We start from the raw sequence: 20,762 nt of genomic DNA, 5'->3' as shown, positions 1-20,762 counted from the left end.
AAAAAGGTTTTTTTCTAAAAATACGAATTAGATTTCTAAAATGCAACGGTTTTGTTAGACTTCCGCTGTAAAATAGGTCTTGACAAATAACTAATTAATTAATGTTTTCGAAAATGGATATAAAGTATATGAGTTGAATAACTAAAATGATTTTACGTAACTAAACCCATTTTCTATAACTTCTCCAGATTCGGCTATAATGTCTAGGTTGAGTTTGAAGTGTTACATCCTATGTTGTAGGAAATGTTAGTGTCACCAAAAGTGCACTTGCTAATTCTGTAATGGCTATCGAGTTGCATGTCGTTAGAAAAAGTGGAGAGGTTTGGCTTCCAATTGCCATGTGAATCAGTTATATCGACTGAGAACTGCGAAGGATTGCCACCAAGTGGAACATCCATGTCCTGCATCATAGCATCCTGCATTTAGCACATGATAATAACCCTTCTCTACATGATATTCTTGGGAGGCTAATGTTGTAAAAGAAAGAGGTTTAATGTGAAGGTTATTTTTCAAGGAAAAGATTAATTTGGAGCAAACATATAAATAAGAAACTGAGTATCAATTAGTTCTCTCACCACTTCTAGTTCAATATCATTTAGCACAAAGTTAGAACCCTTCAATGAGTTTAGTTGCCTTGAAAAGTTCCAGGGTAATGAGCAATCATCAGAAGAGATTCTACAATAGCAGAAAGTTAAGATCTGTTTAGATAAAATTTTACCATTCCTTAATTCTGTAACTTTTAGTTTATCAGGAAATACATCATATAAACTTTGTTCAAACAAAAAATTAGCACTCAGCTGCTGAAGAATGTGTCAGTCTCATAGAATCTAAAATATATAAGTTGTGTGATAGACCAAAGTAAGTTGAACATAGTCCACAAGAAGATAAAAAAGAATAGAAAATATTAAGAAATGAGAACTGAAGACTACAAATCTCTCAGTACTTTTCACTCTTGAGTGGTTGTACAAAAACTTCAAACTGTTTGACTTCATGCCATGAAAGGAACTTAACTATTTACTGCTTAGAGGGCCAAATGAAATAAAGGAATCTTCCTAGGAAGTTTATCAAAAAATAAAAATTTGTAAGAATGATAGAAGGATTATTCTCAGGCACACCTCAAATACATCTTACACCAGTTAAATATGTCATATCAGTTATATAAGTAATATTGCACTTTACCAGTCCATACCTCAACAAACAATTAACTTTGGAGTGTAACCAGATTTTCTTACACATCATATCATACCTATCAAAAAGAATTCCAGCTTGGTGATAAACATATTTATTTTCTTTGGAAATCTCATATTCCCTTCTTTTATGATGTAGGTAAACTACAAATTTGAATTTAGAGAATCAATTAATTGCTGCTTGCAAATAGAAGTACCATTTTAAATGGAAAATAGATTCATGAAGTATGCAGTTCATGGAAACAATATGACACAGAAAGTAGTTTAGGAAACTAAAACTAACTGTTATTAGGACAAGTATCTAGCAAGTGAATAGGGAATATGAGAGATCTTGCATATTATCCATTACCTGCCCTCTTGCTTTGGGGAGTGCAATGGAGTCTCTGTTCTGATCTTACCTAAACCTGATAAATTTGGGTAATACCATGTTATTAGGATGTTGAAATTTGAAAACCAAGATCACTGCATCAGTATCTTGATAACATAGAAAACAAGTAATTAATCAAAGTTGAGATACCTTCATTAGTGATGCACTGGCAGGTTAATTAGAGGCTAAATAGGTAAGGTAAGTGTAATTCCTACTCTAACACTAGCCACTTTCTTTGCTACTATTCTATTTAGAAGTTATCCACTTATCTTCTGGCCATTCCTACAGTGTTCAATTTTTGGCTTACAGGCAATCGTTGAATTAACTCCTGATTTCAAACAGCGATAAATTTCAAATAAAAAGAGGAAACTTCATGAAAAACAGTTGTTCATGTAAGTTTGCCTTTAGTTTCTTTGGAAATCGACTTCTGTATGACCTACTGCCTTAATGACTCCCTGAATTGTTAATGTATCACATCTTCAACGGAAAATGCAACATGAGCTTCATGAACCAGACTTCTTTCTGAACCGACTTCTGATTCATCATTAATAAGCATGCCGAAAACAGATAATTATGGAAAAGTAAACGATGGAAGAAAAAATTGAAGAGAACCATGTATTTATTTCATAACATCAAGAAAAAAGAATCCTAATAGTATGCTGGAGTTACATATTGCAATAAGAAAATAATATACTTTTTTGGCTAGCTACAATCCTGTCAGGACATATGTCTTGTATATAACCAATAGTCCAACATCACAACTTACGATTCTCAGTGGCTGCATTCCAGATCATTGGCAGCATTTAAATCATGATCGCTAAATGAAATCCTGCGCAGCAAAACAAGCATTAGCTTTTCACAGTGTCAGCAACTCAGCATGCGTTCTTGATGATTTGAGAGAGCAGTCTTCATTTTAGTCAGTGTACAATTATGATCTCAAAATATTACATTGCTTAAGCTTTGGTAAAAGCGGACACAATAGTAATTAAACATTAACATGAAGTTGTTAATATAAACAATTGTAGCTATGCTTAAATTTTTGCGGAAAGAGATTTGATGTTTATGTGAAAAAGAGGATATTTTTAGTTACACAAATATGAATTCAGTGCGACCTACTTTGGGCATTGTAACTCTCCTTGATAGCTTGACGGTGGAGCACCTGCACCAGCAAATGCCATTTTTCACTGAATACCCATGAATTCCGGAGAAGTTATTAACAGATACCTGCTTCCTTGATTTTAACAGAATAAGAAGGGGGTACTGAACTTGTAATGATCTTCGCTGGATCCTCTGGCATTTGATACTTAATTGCCGAAGGACCAGAGTTCCTATTGATTGGAAACAAAGAATACAGGGGAGAAAAACCAAGGCTGGTCAAAATTTGAACAACAGCATAAAATGTAACACGCCATCCATGTTGAACCTTGTAAATTACACAAATAAAAAAATAAAAAGTAAAAGAGGGGCTGAAAATGAGAACCTCTGGAGAGGGGACAGAGCTTCCAAAAAAGAGGCGAAAGTAACAGCGCCATTTCTTCTACCATTGAAAAAGTGTAGCCATTCTTGAATTGGCCATAGGGAACAGCACATCAAAATTCCCCTACAATCCAGATAACCAGGCCACGAAAAAAAGAATTGATGGGCCACGAAAGTTGCAATTTCTGCGTATATTTGAAATTGCAAAATGTGTAAAGGGAGGATGGATTCTATGATATTACACAAAGAAAAGGAAACAAGGCCCACCAAACCAAATAACCAGACAGCCCACCTCCATTCACCAGTACTGCAACGGTAACCAAAATTTAAACCAACGCGGGATGAAAGGTTGTTTTACCCCTTTGCCGCCTTTCTCAGGGCTGCCCTCCGGTAATCAAGATTTCTAACTCCTCCAACGGTAACATTGCTTTTATCTCAAGCACCCCCTCTTATTTATATGCACTAGAAATCTCAAGAAAGCAACTTAATTTGTTCTCAGTTGCAAGTAAATACAGAAAACAGTAAGATGATGAAACTGCTCTGCCTTGATGATTTCAAGCATAAAAAGATCAATCCCAATTGGAGTCCTTTTGATATCCTGTTACAAGTAACTGAAGTTGACCAACAGAAATTGCAGAAAAGCCGTCATAATGACCACCTGAAGCATTTTCTTTACGACGCACCACCCCGCAATATGTGTTCCAAGCTGAGATTCAAGTTCAACAACGGTGTTGAACTGAAAAGGAAACGTACACTCACAACACCAGAAGAGGAAGACGATCGCGAATGGGAAGCACCGAAATAAAGCTCAAGAGAAGCAAGAAGTAACATAAACCCGTTTGTCCGGTGCCACCGCCAGACTTGCCTCCAAAATTCAAACAACATATACTTGAAGAAATGGGTGGTACGGGTTTGGTTTTGGTCATACAAAAGACCATCTTTTACTCCGATGTCAACCCTACTGCCAGTCGTTTCTCCATACCCTTCTCCCAAGTCAAGACTCATGACTTCCTCAACAAGGCAGAGACTAAAGAGTTGGCTCACAAAAACCCCATGCAGGTGTGCCTCTTAGACCCATCGTTGCAGCAAACAAGCATTACCTTTAACAAGTGGGTTATGGGGAACACCTCGCTCTATGTCCTCACCAACACCTGGAACTGTGTTGTCAAGAACAACCAACTGGAGAAAGGGGTCATGGTGCAGCTCTGGTCTTTCCGGATGAATTCCCTGCTGTGCTTTGCACTCCTCAAACTATATGACTTCCAATCATACAACATTAGGGTTTTAACTTCTATAGCATTGATTAATATTCTTTTATTATGGCCAAGCTTGTTTGGTGATTATTAGTTATATAATGCATTATTCTCCTTTCGTTCTTTATTTCCAGTTACATTGAATTGTCTCTATAATGTCTTTGAACAGAGGTTATTAGTTATATAATTTTCTACTTGTTTTAGCCAAATTTTGAATCAGGTAGCAGATAATAAATTTCATTAACTTTTGAAATAAACAGTTAGCAAATGAAAAAGATTAAATAAAAAAAACAGTTAAATCTGTTTTCAAATTTTTAAAAAATAAAATCAACGTTAATTTTTTAAAAATAAAATATGTGCATGGATTAATGGAAACACAAACAGCCACGATAACTAAAATAACAAACCCACAACAAGGATAGTTTTGTTAGGAGAGTAAAGCGAATTGACGACAGGCTGGTTGGAGCGAGCTTGTTGGTTCAGCAACAGAAGCGAACACTCTGCCTCTGAAGAAATTAGCATGACATGAATGAAAAATTGAGGAAGAAGAAAGAATCTTTTGTATCATTTTGCAAAAACTGATCCAACATTTATAGCCAATATTCTTGGGTTGGCCAAGTCAACCAATCACAACTGCACTAACCACCTATATATGGGGTGGAGTGGGCTATTTTTTCACGCACCTGAGCCGTGAGGAAATAGGGCCCAAATCATGGCGAACATGATAGGCTATAATCTACTTAGAACCCTAAACTCAAAAGTCCATTCCCAAATTGAAGTTGCAACCATGTCTGCTTTACTAAAAGCTGAGAAGGAACGGAGAATGGGAAAAAGTGAATACTACTCCAACAACCGACGGTTAGGTAGAAGTTAGATTTGTTTGACATCGAGGTTTGTTTTCGTCTCATTATTTCCATCTTAAATTTGCTGTCTTTTAGTGTTCAAGTTTCAGCTTTCGAATCCATGATTTTTTCCATCTTCAAAAGCCAAGTCTTCATTAGAAATGGCTCTTTCATTCGCCCAACCTGTGCTAAAAATGTGAGTTTTTCTCGAGCAATTGCATTGCTACTTGTTAGATATGAATCTGGAATTGCAGAAAATGAACAGCCGTTTAAGATTTCTTACCTCATAAACACAATCGGGTTGTCTCCACAGTCTGCTTTATCAGTGTCTAAGAAGCTCCATTTTGAGACCTCTCAACAACCAGACACTGTGATTTCCTTCTTCAACAACCATGGCTTTTCAAGAACCCAGATTAGAGACATCGTTCAGAAATGGCCTGCATCTCTTTTATGCAACCCTGAGAAAACCCTTTTGCCCAAACTTCAATTCTTTTACTCCAAAAGGATTTCAGGTTCTCAACTTTTAAGAATCTTGTCTTCAAACCCAGATGCCTTTAGACGTAGTTTAGATAATTGCGTCATCCCAAACTTCAACTCCTTCAAGGAATTCACTCGATGTGGCGACGATCAGGTGTTTTTAGCATACAAGAACTATTCCGACGTCCTTTCACGTAATTTTCAAGCCATTGTTGCTCCTAATATTGCAATCCTGAAAGAATATGGGGTGCCTGAATCAAATATTATGGTTGAACTTGTTGTGCACCCAAGGGCCTATGCAGTGAATCCTGATAAGTTTAGTATAACAGTTGAACAAGTAAAGAAAATGGGATTTAATCCTTCAAAACGTAGGTTCCTTACAGCTCTTCAAGCTTTCTTACAGATTAGCAAATCAACATGGGAAAAGAAATTCGATCTTCTTAACCAATGGGGTTGGTCAAATGAAGTTGTTCTTTCAGCTTTTGAGAAGTATCCGAGATTCATGATGTTTTCTGAGAAGAAGATCACTACAATAATGAGCTTTTTCGTCCACACAATGGGATGGAAATCATTGGATATCGCTAACCGTCCAGTTATTCTTTCGTATAGCTTGGAGAGGAGAATTATCCCAAGGTGTTCGGTTCTTCAAGCCTTGTTATCCAAAGGTTTGATCAAGAAATTCAGTGTATGTCTTGTTCTGGAGTATACTGAAAAGGCATTCCTCCAAAGGTTCATCACCCCTTATGAAGATCCTTATATATTGAAATTATATGAGCAGAAGTTAGGCCTTTCAGAATAAATAGTATAATTCTATAGTTACCCAAGACGGATATGGGTATGTATCAGACATGGGTATGTTTAGTGTTTTAAGATTTTGCATGTCAATGTGTCAGACACAGCGTACCATAAGAAAAAATGAAGAATTCATCCAACATGGGTATGATTTAGATGCTAAAACTGAACAAATGTGCATTTGCCTGTGATTGTTTGAATGAAGGTTGAGTTTGTTTCCTTGAAGGTTTAACTGTTTTCATCTTTTATCCTTTACTTATTCAGTGAAGTTGTCAATCTTTTCCTCATTCGTGCTTAATTTTACTATGTTTCCTTCTTACATTCATGAAGAATAGAGGATGGAATCATGCATGGGCCTGGCAATTTTAACAAAACATGAAATATGATTCGTAAACAACATGCTTTAATCATGTACGGATTTTATGTATTTGTGTTTCGTGTTATAATCATGTTAACACATTTGACATGACAAAGTTTCATGTTATAGACATGTAAAACACTTGCATCTAAGACACGGTTAGACGTGATTAGCTAACCCAAATGAATCACATCAGTTTTTGCTTGAGTATATGTCTCGATAGATTTTAATTATTTGTCAAGAAATTTCTTTGATTTTTGGTTCTATAGATTTGAAAACTTAAAATTAGAATTCGTGTCATTTGTTTCATTTATGTTATTCCTATTGCAATTATTTAATAGTGTAATGTCATGCCAAATTTACACTAATTAGTTTTGAACATGCTAATCGTGTCTAGCCATGTGTAATATGTATAAAACCCATGTTGTGCTCATGTTTAACATCAGACAGGATTGGTTATTCATGTTGTGTCAAAATGAGACACGTATTGTTTGATCTACTTTATGAATGCAATGATTTTCATTTTTCTTTAAGTACATGTGTTTGACGCATATGATCCTTTGAAGGTCACATTTGAAGACACCCATATTTGAACGTCACATTTGAGTTTGAGTAACATAGCAATCGACTATGTATGCCATTATTGAAAGATTTCTAGATGAAGATTAAGAAGCATGAAGTAATTGTGTTTTCAACATAGCTGCTTATACCGAGAACTGTTTGAAGAAGAACAGCTTATTTCCTTGTTGAGAGGTGCATGAAAACTAAGTTACTCCGACTTGGGTGAGAGTATCGAATATAGGTATGTGTCTAACATGTGTGTTCAAATTATTTTCTAAAATTGTCATGTAATGAAGGGCCCTTAGAAGATCCTTTGCCTATACTTATATCCTGATATGTGTCAGACAGAAGTACCAAATACAAGTTACTTTAAAAAACAATGAAACGTTGGAGGAACACGGCCTTACTAGAAAGTGTCAAATATCCAGAAGACCTAGATCTTTTGTGAGAGCCTAAATTCACTGTTGACTAATTGACATGTCTAGCGAGTTGACTTCAGCTAGAGGCAACACTCTAAGCCGGTGCCTGAGCAAGAGAAAAGCTGTGTATGTAAGTAGTTTTGTTAAAATGTGAGCGACCTGCTCTGTTGATCTCCAGGCGCAGCTAGCATTCTAAGACCCATTGGTATGGCATGTTTGAGGGTAAGAGGGAAAGGTTAGTCCAAAGTAGATTTTGTATCGTTGGAACCTTGGGAGTACTTATGCAATTGAATAGGACGTGTGCTTGTTTTGAGTCGGCATCCTTGCTTGAGACTTGAGAGGTGGATTGAGTGAATTGCTAGATATGCAGAAGTTGTTGTGTAAATGATCATTCATGCACAATCATCTTTGGATTTTATTCAGCTCATTTCTGTAAGTGTTGAGACTGAAGCAATGGCCGTTTCCTTGTCAAAACAAAGCTTTTGATCTCGGCCAACAAATCGCTTAGTTGCATGGGTTGAAAACTTTATTTTTTATTTTTTTAATATAGTAAATCCCCAAATGGACATTATATAATTAAACTACTGCAACTGTGTGGATCAATTAGAACTCAATGGGCTTGCATGGGTTAAAAGTTAAAGCAATAGAAAATGAAATTATTACAAAAGGTTACGTGAATAAGAATCCTATTTATTCTCTCAATTAAATTGATTTTACCATCAATCCAGGTTTTCGAAAAATTAGATTTTTTAAAAGTTTTGATTAACCCACGTGTACGGTCCCAATAACTCGTCACCACAGATTCAAAGCACTTGCACTTTCTTTAAGCCACGTGGAGACAGGAGAAGGGCTCCGATTGCTATGATGTTATCCAACTTCTAGGGGAGGATAGGAAACAGCTAAAACGACATCATCTCAGGGGAGCTTCTAGTTTACTATTTGTCTTTCTGGCTAAGATTAAGATGTGTTTTCGTGAAAGGACGGACTCAACTACGAACCATAAAAGTTGATCTTTTTCCTTCAAGGTCAAATCAATGCTAACCCCAAACGCTTCTCATTAGCGTGACAAACACTTTACCCCTTGTTTTTATATCATTACCCTTTTATGGGCTGACTTATGCAAATATGGTAATTTTTTTTTTTAAGAATTAAGTTAATTTTGTAAAAATTTATTGATTTATAATTTTTTCTCTCTCCTGAAGCGCGTCTTATAAAGTGCATTTTCACTATCACATTAGTAAAAATGCGTCATATAGAACACGTTTTCAAAAGAAAAAGAAAAAACGCGTCATATAAGACATGTTTTTCATTCAACAGTAAGTTTTTCAACGACTATTAGGGTTCCAACAACCATAAAAATATCTACATAAACCCTTCCAAACTTCTTTCTTTTCAACCAAATACTCCATACTCATTCTTCCTTCCTAAAATATCAATCCTCAATATTCAATTTTCAATTTCGAATTTTCAATTCTCAATTATATTTTAAATTTATTTTTTTGAATTTTATTCTATTCAATTTATTCTTTTTATTATAATCTTAAAATGGTAAATCAACTTATTTGTTTGGATGGCAAGCATATCTTCGACGTTCAATTACAAATGGTAAGAAAGTTTATTAAATTATTTAATTTTGAATAGTTAATTATTATATTGTTTAGATTATTAATTTTTTATGTTTATATACTCAGCCTGAAGATCAGGTTTTAAAGACGTATATAAACAATTTAAGCGAAGGTGCACCTGAGGTCATTCATGGACACTTGCGAGATATAAGTTTTTTATACGCAGCTCGCATACTCGGGGGGACTAAATTGGATCTCCCACTTATCAGTGCTTTGGTCAAGAGATGGAGACCAAAGATGCACACATTCCATCTTTCCTACGACGAGTGTACAATTACACTCGATGACGTTAGTTTACAACTCGATCTATCGACCAATAGGGATGTCGTTACGGGGCCAATTATTAGTGCCGGTTGGACTGCAACATGTGAGCAACTACTAGGGAAGGTGTCGAACAAGTTTATGGGTAGCAAGTTCAAGATGAAATGGTTGGAGGACAATTTCCAAATTATCGATGCTTTAGTGAGTGATGCTAAAAAGGAACAATTCACGTGTGCATTCATCTTGAAGTTGATCGGGGGTTTGCTAATGCTAGATAAATCTCACAATAGTACATTTAAGGTGGTTACTACTACTAGCCGATTTGAAAGAATTGGGACGACTTAGTTGGGGATCAGCGATGTTAGCGACGTTGTATTGAGAAATGTGTCGGGCGACAATATTGGATAAAGCCAAAATCAACAGTTGCATTCTTCTTCTTCAATCGTGGGCATGGTATCGACTACTATTTTTATGCCCCCGAGTGGAACTCCCTTAAGAATTCTCATTCGTCATATAGTAAAATTCATTTGACAATATCATTACCGTTTTTATTTTTCATTGTTATAATTTTGCAATAACATATTATTTGAATAGGTGAAACAAACCCCTGAGACACAATGGCATACCGACTGAGCTTAAGGATATCCGACTAGCTCTAGGTCAAGAAACAAAGGAGGAGGTTAGTTTATGAATTTCAAAGTTATATAATGTATACTCTAGCACTTGAAATTAAATATTAGGCTCATTTTAAAAATTATAAATTCGTAATGCAGTTTGTATAAACATCATATGTAGATCCAAGGAGAATGTGTGTTCTGGCTGAATTTTTGGCCAATCGTAACATTTGGCACACCAAAGTGCTAGTAGTCGTCTTTGCAACAGTTGAGATGCACAAATCAGACCAAATTATACGACAGTTTAGGTGCACGCAACATATTCCATTGCCAGACCAACATTCTACAAGCAGTATATTGAGATATGGTAGCATAGATACAATTACTTGCTAACACATGAACCATTTCTCACATCAGAGTGATTCAGACATAACAACAAGTTGTATCTACTTTCGGCTTTGGAAAGGAGTAGGCAACATCTCCATAAGAGGCCAAGACGAGGGCCCATCAATCCTAGGTCGGGAAATGGAGACGCGGCGGATTGACATTCGCTTCATCTGCACCAGAGGACCTAATTGTCATGCAACCTCCTGGTCAATGTGGTTCATTTATTTTTGCTTCTAACCCAATTTTTTTGTCACAAGCATTACAACACGCACACTCATTCCCTAAATCATTATATTTAGTTCCGGTTTATTTTACACAACCACCACAACAAGTAAAATCTTTCCCTATGTTAACACATTTAGCACCATTTTATTTTACACAAGCACCACACCACGTGCAATCATTCCCTGCATCAACACCTACTTTACGGATGTATTATGCGCGACCGCTACCCATCGTGCCATATTACATGCCGATTTGTTAACAATACCGATACATCTCGACTCATTGACGATTCCTACCTTCTATTTGCAATTGGGCCATGCAACACCATATAGTGGCCTGCCGATAGTGTTTAAAACACCTCTAACATCGTTGTTCTGCCAAAATGGATCATCCTCACAATCGTCGAATCAAATAAAAGGGATCCACGATGGGCGGCTAGGACATGGTCGCGATCAACCATGGAGGAATGAGATGAAGCCAGCGATCAACCCCAACGTGTAATGAGATGAAATCAGCGATCAACCCCAACGTGTATGTCAAGGTGAAGCTAAATTTGAAGAAGAGCCACCAAACCAAATAGTGCAAAGAAACCCTAAGCATTCTCGACACCTGGTTGTGGCACACATTCGAGACGCTAATGATTACGTTAATTTTATAGTTTTGTAATTTTTTCTATACTTTATTTTACATCTAAAACGTACACTTATTTACCATGTACGAAACAAATTTATTAATTTGGTTTGATTTGTACACAATCAAGTTATGAGTTTAAAATTTACAATTATTTATGTTACTTTTTCATTTAAGTTTTTCTTTGTCTATTTTTAAGTACAATTATAACACCCCCTACCCGTACGAGGCATTACCAAACTTAATATGATCAATTATGTAAAAAAAATCAGCCATAAAACTTTTTCTAAATTAAAAACTTTCATACATATGTTTGACGTCCCTTATATGGGCCTACGGGGCCCAAAACATACATTCAGGGTGGTTCGGGACCAAACTGTAAACATATAAAACTTTTGCAACACTTAGAAAATTTTCACACTTTGGAGAGTCCCACGCTCGTGTTTTCAACCCGTGTAACTCTTTGTTTATAACTTCATCACCCTTGTCAGTCGTACACTTCATATAAATAACAAGAAACGTGTATGGGCTTAATTCTCATTCAATTTCTCATATATATACACAATTTCACGTTATGTAATAATACAACATATATCAGCCATATATATATTTTCATAACAACTTATCTTGATTTCAGACTATTTCATATTTAAGCTTAAATAACCAAAGTATTTGAAATATCATCTTTATGCAAATAGTACACATGAGGTATATAATTCTATAATTACGAATAAACACATTTACCAAACATTTTCTATATTCATATATCAATGTCTCATGTCTCCATATATCAATAACCGTCATTTTCATGAATTCCGAGTTCAATTTCATAATTATTTGTCTCGTGTTCAATTTATTCCATATCGGAATTTTATTCATTAAAACATTTGAATTATCAATACATATGGACAGTACATTCAAGATGAACAATTATATAATCACAAATGAATTCATTTATCAACCAAGTTTTATACTCGTATCTTATCAACTCGTACTTCCTTATATCACATAATTCCATGTAACACTTACCAAACTTTGTCAAATTAGTGAACGTCTTACGAAATTGAATACTTCGTTTTCTCGATGCCATAGTTCAACTATGGTCTTACACATCTTTACATAATGATGCCATAGCCCAGCTATGGTCTTACACATATTCATATATCGATGCCATAGCCCAGCTATGGTCTTACACGAATCACATATCTCACTGATGCCATATCCCAGATATGGTCTTATACAGTAGCATATATCACACCGATGCCATATCCCAGATATGGTATTATACAGAAATCACTTGTCACTTGTCACTTGTCACTTGTCACTTGTCACTTGTAGCCAAAGCTACCACTATTCACTGATTAGGTAGCCGAAGCTACCATTTTTCACTGATTAGGTAGCCGGAGCTACCACTTTTCAGATCAGGTAGCCGGAACTACCACTTTTCACTGATCAGGTAGCAGAAGCTACCACTTTTCACTGATCAGGTAGCTGAAGCTACCACTTTTCACTTGTCATTTGTCATTGATCAGATAAGTGTAGCTGAAGCTATCACTTATCACTTTCACTTTTCCTTGATCAGATAAGTGTAGCCGAAGCTATCACTTATCACTTGTTGCCATGGTCCAACCATAGTCTTTTCCTTCAATTCATCTTGTCACTGAACTGAAATGCTCAATTTGATCATTTATTCAATTTTCATGCTTTTACATTATTCACGATTTTATCATCAATACATATGAAATAACACATCATGAAATTCATAAAATTAACAAATAATCACTAAAATTTAGCCATATAAACTCACAAGTTCAATTTTTGTATTATAACGATAATCATAATTTCATAATAAATATACCAAATAAAACATTATATCATTTCTAATCCAACACTTATCGATTATGATCGGGCATGTGATCAATTTATACACGAGTCATTCATATATTTTTGTATATTTTCCTCCTCCTCCTCTCCATCCACATCCTTAGTATAAACAACACACTTGTTGCTAACATTATCCATAATTTTCACTATCTACTTATGTGAATATTCAAGCTGTCCATCTGTGTCATAATCACTAAATTATTTTTATCTTGAGCTACAGAACTCAAAATTAATATTCATAAATTTTCCCAGAAACTAGACTCATATGTCTTCTTACCATAAAAATTTCATAATTTTTGGTTGGGCCAATTAATACAGTTTATTCATTGAAGTCTCCCTTGTTTTGCTGTCTGACAGTTCCGACCCTTCTTCACTAAAAATTAATTATCTTCTCGTAAAAGATTTGAATGATGTTCTAATTTGTTTCTATTGAAAATAGACTCGTTCAGGATTATAAACATATAAATTTGAGCCTCTAATTATTTTTATCCAATTTTTTATGATTTTCCAAATTCAGAACAGGGGAACCCGAAATCATTCTGACCTTGTCTCACAAAAGTTATTGTATCTCATGATTTACAATTCTATTACTTAAACTAGACTCAACAAGCTTTAATTTCATATTTTATTCATCCTCTAATTCGATTTCTACAATTTTTGGTGATTTTTCAAAGTTAAACTACTGCTGCTGCCCAAAACAGTTTTAGTGCAAAATGTTGATTTCCATTTTACCCCAAATTTCACAATTCATACAATTCAGTCCTTGTTCAATTAACCCCTCAATTAAGATAATTTTCTCAATTAATACTTTTTCTAGACATTATAAGTTATTTCATAACTACTGAAATTCAGAATTTCCACATAAAACTCTAACTTCAAACTCTTCTACAATTAGGTCCCAAACATTCACTTTCTATTCAATTCTTTCAATAAAATCAGAATATAAACAATTTAAAGCTCTAATTCCATGTCAAATCATCATATACTTCCAGCAATCATCCATAACAACTTCAAAAATTAGACATGGAATCAAAAACTAATGAAATAGTAAGTTGGACCCAATTGTAAAAGTCCAAAAACATAAAAATGTCAAGGAGAAAGCAAAAATTAAACTCACATGAAGCTAGAGTATGAAAACCAGCTTGAAACCTCCTCCATATTTGTTTTTCATCTGATGAATATGAAGAGAAATGAAGAGAATTCTAGATATTCCAATTTAGTCTCATTTTTATTTAGCCAATTTTGTCAAATTTTCAATTTTGCCCTTATTTCACCCATTTCATGATTTTTCTCAGCTATTGCCGCCCAAAATATCTCCTTTGGGCTTATTTGCACTTTAGGTCCTTCCTTATTTGACAATTGAGCTATTTAATCCTTTTAGCAACTTTTATACCCTTTTCAATTTAGTCCTTTTTATTTAATTAACCACCCAAACGTCAAAATTTTCTGACTAAATTTTATTACTACCTCACCAACACTCCATAAATATTTCTAAAAATATTTATGGCTCGATTTATGAAGTCGATGTCTCAATACCTCATTCTCGACCCAATTTACCTAATTAATTCTTTTAAATCACCAAATTCACTAATTCAAAAATGCTTTTATATTCACATTTGACTCATAGGTATTAATTTATTAAATTTTCAACTCACCCATGGGATTTAGTGATCTCAAATCTCTATTCCCGATACCGCTGAAAATTAGGCTGTTACAATAATATTTTCAGAAAGCAAATAATTGCTCAGAAGGTTTGGAAAAACCCTAAACTTCGGCTTGCAAATTGTATTATATATTACTTCAATAATTAATATTAACTTACACTTTACAGGAAAAATTAATAAATAAACAAATAATTTAGTGTTTTCACTACATGAGTGGAAACACAAAAATATACACACTTTTTCATGCCCTTTTTAACTCAAATTCATGTAAATTCGGTAAAATTCTTGTCGAAAAATATATAATTATTATAAAATAATTAGCTTGTACTTAAATTATTAACATAATTAATTTTAATTAATTTTATAATTAATTTTGATTAATTTTTTATTTTCGACAGATTTGCACAAAGGGCGAAAAACAGCTCGGCAGACACTGCTAGAAGCGCAAAACCGAGAAACAATTTTTAGCATCAAGGCGAATTAATTTTTCAGCCTAAGATAGTCCAAATTATGTGTATTAATTCATAATATAATTAATTTTAATTTATATTCAATTTAATTTGGGTTAAATAAATTATTATTAATTAATTATGAAAAGTGGTCCAATTGAGCTAAACGAGAAAATCGAACCGACCGAGTACTAGGCAACCCAAAATCGTCCTACATGCTGACCCAATCAGCTTGCTTAACTGATTAATTAGCTTGCAAAATGGCCCTTGAAGACTTTTTCAAGTTGCAAACAAACCCCTCCACTATTTGTGCCTTTCTAGATTTACCCCTACGTTAATATAGCAAGTTTGAAAACTTCAAACTTGCCACATGTAACAACCCAGTTTTAGCTTAAATCGAAACAGTGGTTTCGGAACCACAAATCCAATATCGAAATTTTTTTAAATATTATTTTATGTGTTTAAAGCATGTGAATATATATGTGTGAAAATTTCGTGAGCTAATTTTATCGTTTAATAACTCAATCTGAGAAAAATGACTAAATCACGTAAAATGCAAAAGTAACATTCTATATGTTAAATGTGTTTAATTGTTATGGTTGATAAAATGAAAGGTCCTTATGATGATATTAGACCATTGATAGTGGGAATGGACTTAAATGGGCATATATTAGGTGATTTAATAATGGTTTCATTAAGGTTAAATATGCAATTTAATTAATTAAGTTAGTTTAAATAAAACAAAAGCCAAAATCATCTTTATTTCTTCATCTATAACCGATTATTGAAGAGAAAATAAAGCTTTGGAAGCATTTTAGGGTTCGACCTTGTTGTTCTTGATTGAGGTATGTTTCAAGCTCGATTTTTGATGATTTCTATGTTTTTGTGATCGTTGCTTCCTGTTCTAGCTAGCCCAAGCTTTAGTTTTTGAAAGTGTTGATGATTTCGTGAAATGCCATTGATGAATGCTTGAGCTTTTGAATGTTTGATGGTGAAAAATGAATATTTGTTGATAGATTTTTATGTTTTGTAAAGTGATTTTTGATGAAAGAGCCTAAATAGGATTAAATTATGAAAATTATAAATTGAGGGGTTGAAATGTGAAATAAATGTGAAATATGGGCTGGTAGGGGCACTATGGTAATTCAGCCAAGCATGGGTTAAATTGAATTGAGTGAATTTTGTGTATTTGTTAAGTAAGGACTAAATTGTAAAAATTTGAAACTTTAGGGGCTAAAGTGTAAAAATCCCAAATAGGTATTTTTGGATGAAATTGAATGAATAGGTGATTAAATGAGCTAAATTTGAATTTATATAGATCAAGAAAGAAAGAAATCAGATTTAGATTAGGGGAAATCGAAAGTGATCGAGTAGTTGATTCGATCCGTTCATCGTATATACGAGGGAAGTTCATATGCAAATAAATGTCTTTAAATTGAATTATATGTGTTCAATTGTCATTGCATAGCCATGAATGTTGAATGAGCAAATACGAGCAAGAATCGACGAAGTTACAATATCCGAAAGTCCCTACAAACCTTAGGAATAGTATAGGATACGAATGTCATGACATTAGGATTACCGAGATGTATTTACATGTGAGACCATGTCTGGGACATTGGCATTGTATTGAGATTACGTGTAAGACCATGTCTGAGACATTGGCATCGATATGTGATAACAAGTAAGACCATATCTGAGATATGGCATTGTACGAGCTATGTGTGATTTCCGAGTGTCCTTAACAATTCCAAAGGGTTCAACGGGCAAATCAAGTCGAGAAAGAATGTGTGAATGAGTTAAGTGACTCATGTACGTACGAGATTCATACAAGTAGTGAAAATGAAAGTATTTGATGAATTCAATCATGATATTGAATATGTGTTCAATGAGAAAGGTTTGTGAATTTATATGTGCTTACTCATAGTTTGTCTATTGATGGTAATGATGTTGATTTAGGTGGTAGTTTTATTTGTATATGGCTTACTAAGTTTTTAAAACTTACTTTGTGTATTCTTTCCTTACTTTATAGATTATAAAAGCTAGCTCGAGCATCGAGGATCATCAGGAATCGTCATCATACTATCGACTACTTGTTGATACTTTTGGATGCTTTGTAAATGTGGTATATGGCATGTATAGACGAGTGATATGATGATAAGTTTTGAGTTATGATATAACCATGAGACTTGGCTTGTATATGATGTAAAGGTTGGTGTGTATTTGGCCATCTGAGTTGGCTAGATTTATGAGTTTGGTAAGTGATATATAATGCATATAATGTCTTATGTTTTGGCAAGATTAGTATGGATTCATGTGTTTGATAGATGGTTAATTGATTTTGGCTAATTATCAATAATGTGTTATGGTTGAGAAATGGCATGTTGTGAATTGGTTTTAAGATGATGAATTGATATGTTTTGAGTCATGAAATAGTTAATAGGATGGTGAGAAAATACATATAGAAGTTAAGGTTATGACTTATTGTTTTAGCATGTTTTTTTATTATGGATTTGAGTAATGAAATGGATAGAATTTAAGTAGTATAAAATATGCATGAAATGATCATTTTTTGGCTGCTTATTGTATGAGAAAATGATGTCAAATGAATGCTTATAAGTACATGAATGATAGGTGGGAATAATGGCTTAAATTAAGCCTATTTTCGTGCCATACGGATGAGCACACGGGCGTGTCTCCGGCCGTGTGATGCAAGTCAATATGTATGCCCTGTTTCCACACGGCCTGTGACACGGGAATATTTGGTGATCGTGTGAGGCACACGGCCTGCTCACACGGGTGTGTGAACCCTGTATACATGAAAATTTTCTAAGTTTTTCAAAGTTTTCAAATGTTATCGGTTTAGTCCTGAACCTCTTCCAAACATGTTTTAAGGTATCGTAGAGCCTTATAAGGGACAATGTGATTACGTTTGATTAATGTTTATGTGATAATGGATTCATGTATGAGAAATATATGTTTTATGATGTAATTGATCGGTAATGCCTTGTAGCCCTATTCCGGCGACGGATACGGGTTAAGGAAGTTACACCACATGTGTGGTCGGCCATGGGAGGGATCTTTAGCTGCTGATTTTGGCTATTTTTAGCAGCCCTCTCAACCTATAAAAACCCCATTGGCTTTTTATTTCAAACACACCTCAACTTTTCTCATCTCTTCTCTTCTCTCTCAATTTTCTCTCTTCATTTCCCATCCATTTTCTTTATTCTCTTGCCGGTTTCACCTCTTGAAAAAGAGTCATTCATCCACCATTTGGAGAGCATTAAAGTGTTCGTAGCAGCCTTGGTTCGACAAGAACAAGTGGAGAATGAAGAGTGGAGCAAACCAATCAAGCCACGAAAAAACACCTGATTTGATTCTTGTTCCCTATCCTTTTAATTTTTGTTGTTATTATGATGAACATGTCTATGAATATTTATGATGTTGAAATGTTTAATTTAATTAATATGGCTTAAATTTATTTCGTGTTAGGTTGATTGCATTTCATCTACTTAATTTATTAAAATTGTGTTTGTGTTGTTATGGGCCTCGGTAAGATGTTTGATTAAGTAAAACCATGACTAAGTTATTCTTGCATTACAATTGTAAGGTACTTGCATTACAATTGTAAGGTAACTAATGAATTAATTATTTAAACGGATTGAATTGTAATTAATTGACACCATACTTAATCAGTGCATGTTTAACCATCTAAGGTAGCTGAGGGTTAAATTAGCAATGGTATCTAGCGATACATTTGCCTTGCATAACTTGCAAGATTATTATGATTAAACTGTTTCAAGGTAGAAATACATTGTTATCTTACGTAATCTTTTATGTGCTTATGAGATTGAATTAATTGTTTGAATTGGTATAGAGATATGTACAAGAGATTATTTTAATTTCATTAGTATGTATGTGCATTAACACATTTGTTTATTAAAATCTGTTTAATCGGTTGAATTGACATAGAGATATAGTCAAGAGATAAATGAATTTTGGTAGATAAGTATGTTCATAAGTTAGCAAATTATCGACTTACCGTGAATTTATTCGTAATAACATAAACAAGAGTTTTATAATCCTAAGTTAAGAAATGTAATTAATCTAGCACAATTATGTCATATTGATTAAAATAATCTTTTTGAAATCGTGCATATGAACTTTATTTTACTTTATTTGTTTTACTTTGTTAAAATTTTAGTTTTTAATCACCTTTTCAAATCAAAATATTTTTCTTCACCAGAGTGTTTTAAATTGCATTCATAAATAATTCTTTTCACAATCCCTATGGGTACGATAACTCGACATTTACTTGTTACTTTATGACTTATTGCGATTGTATACACTTGTACATTTCCGTTGTTCCAATGAGTTAGTGTTTTAATTAGCTCTTCTACACTTCAATAATTAATATTAACTTTGGCGTGTGAATTCTACATATGTGATTTCTATATTTTACTTGATCAAGTTTATCCCGGGAATCCCAGGTTGTAGGGGCTCAGAAGCAATTAAATTTTGTGGTTGAAATGGCCAGAGAGAAACGTTTATTGTTTTTGAGCCCTAAAACTTAGGATTCCTGAGATAAATTTTTTTCCTTTTACACCCCGCCCATCCCTTATATAAACAATCATTCTTCATCCTCTACTCACCACATCTCAATCTCCTCTAAATTGTTTCTTCTTCTTGTTGCGTGTTGAAATACTCAAGTTTAAAGATTTATTTTCTCTCTCGCTTTGAGGGAGAAGTAGTTATAGTTTTAAGTTGTGTTTGGGTTCATAGTGGTGCCGTGGAGCTTGGTACCCTACAAATTTACCTGTTGTGTGAGTATGACGCCATCGTCCAAGAACACTTTGCAACTCGAGGTTCAAGTTTGTGGTGATTATACCGTCTCGGTTTGAAGTGTAACTAAGGCTTCAAGCTTACAAAGGTTATGCTGTCAAGGGATGGAGCATAAAGAGGTCGTAGTTAATTGTGCTAATGCGGGCACAACAACGAGTCTTCTCATCAAAAGAGTATGCTTCTTTATAAAACTCAAAACATAAGTGCGAGGAAAAACATATAGTATGCGGCACCAAAGGTAGTGACTTTGTTAGTATAACTTGTTACACCCCAATGTTGTCACAGGTTATAATAATGGGGTCACCCCAATACAGCATAACCTTTGTAAACTTGAAGCCTTAGTTACGCTTCAACCTCAGACCGTATAATCACTGTCAACTGGAACTTTGAGTTGTAAAGTGATCTGACTTCCCGAGTGATGGCTCCATACTCACATGGCAAATGAAATT

General features: G+C 34.3%; 3 protein-coding genes across 5 annotated transcripts; 2 read left to right on the top strand and 1 right to left on the bottom strand.

Moving 5' to 3' along the window:
- Positions 1-115: 115 nt before the first annotated feature.
- Positions 116-4,764, bottom strand: LOC121229013 (uncharacterized). 3 transcript variants are annotated; one of them, XM_041112121.1, is made up of 7 exons: positions 3,035-4,764; positions 2,821-2,882; positions 2,671-2,713; positions 2,321-2,383; positions 1,537-1,591; positions 576-675; positions 116-401 (listed from the first exon to the last, which is right to left on the bottom strand). In XM_041112121.1, exons 4-7 carry the CDS (start codon positions 2,355-2,357, stop codon positions 204-206), a joined length of 390 nt encoding a protein of 129 aa, XP_040968055.1. In that variant the 5' UTR covers positions 2,358-2,383; positions 2,671-2,713; positions 2,821-2,882; positions 3,035-4,764; the 3' UTR covers positions 116-203. The 3 variants fall into 3 exon arrangements, with proteins under 3 accessions (XP_040968055.1, XP_040968052.1, XP_040968057.1); XM_041112118.1 differs by having other exon boundaries at positions 2,779-2,882; positions 3,035-4,762; XM_041112123.1 differs by lacking the exons at positions 116-401; positions 576-675; positions 1,537-1,591 and having other exon boundaries at positions 2,156-2,383; positions 2,779-2,882; positions 3,035-4,725.
- On the top strand, positions 3,928-4,439 carry LOC107917494 (B3 domain-containing protein At2g32645-like). The gene is made up of 2 exons (XM_016846839.1): positions 3,928-4,262; positions 4,418-4,439. Exons 1-2 carry the CDS (start codon positions 3,928-3,930, stop codon positions 4,437-4,439), a joined length of 357 nt encoding a protein of 118 aa, XP_016702328.1.
- Positions 4,765-4,965: 201 nt separating the features above from the next.
- Positions 4,966-6,619, top strand: LOC107916704 (uncharacterized). The gene has a single exon (XM_016846053.2). It carries the CDS (start codon positions 5,247-5,249, stop codon positions 6,399-6,401), a length of 1,155 nt encoding a protein of 384 aa, XP_016701542.1. The 5' UTR covers positions 4,966-5,246; the 3' UTR covers positions 6,402-6,619.
- The last annotated feature ends 14,143 nt before the right edge of the window (positions 6,620-20,762 follow it).

The sequence above is a fragment of the Gossypium hirsutum genome, chromosome A01 (genome assembly GCF_007990345.1).
Source record: "Gossypium hirsutum isolate 1008001.06 chromosome A01, Gossypium_hirsutum_v2.1, whole genome shotgun sequence".
Lineage (NCBI taxonomy): Eukaryota > Viridiplantae > Streptophyta > Magnoliopsida > Malvales > Malvaceae > Gossypium > Gossypium hirsutum.
The sequence above is the reverse complement of the archived record's forward strand: the minus strand, read 5'-3'. Positions and strand labels throughout refer to the sequence as shown.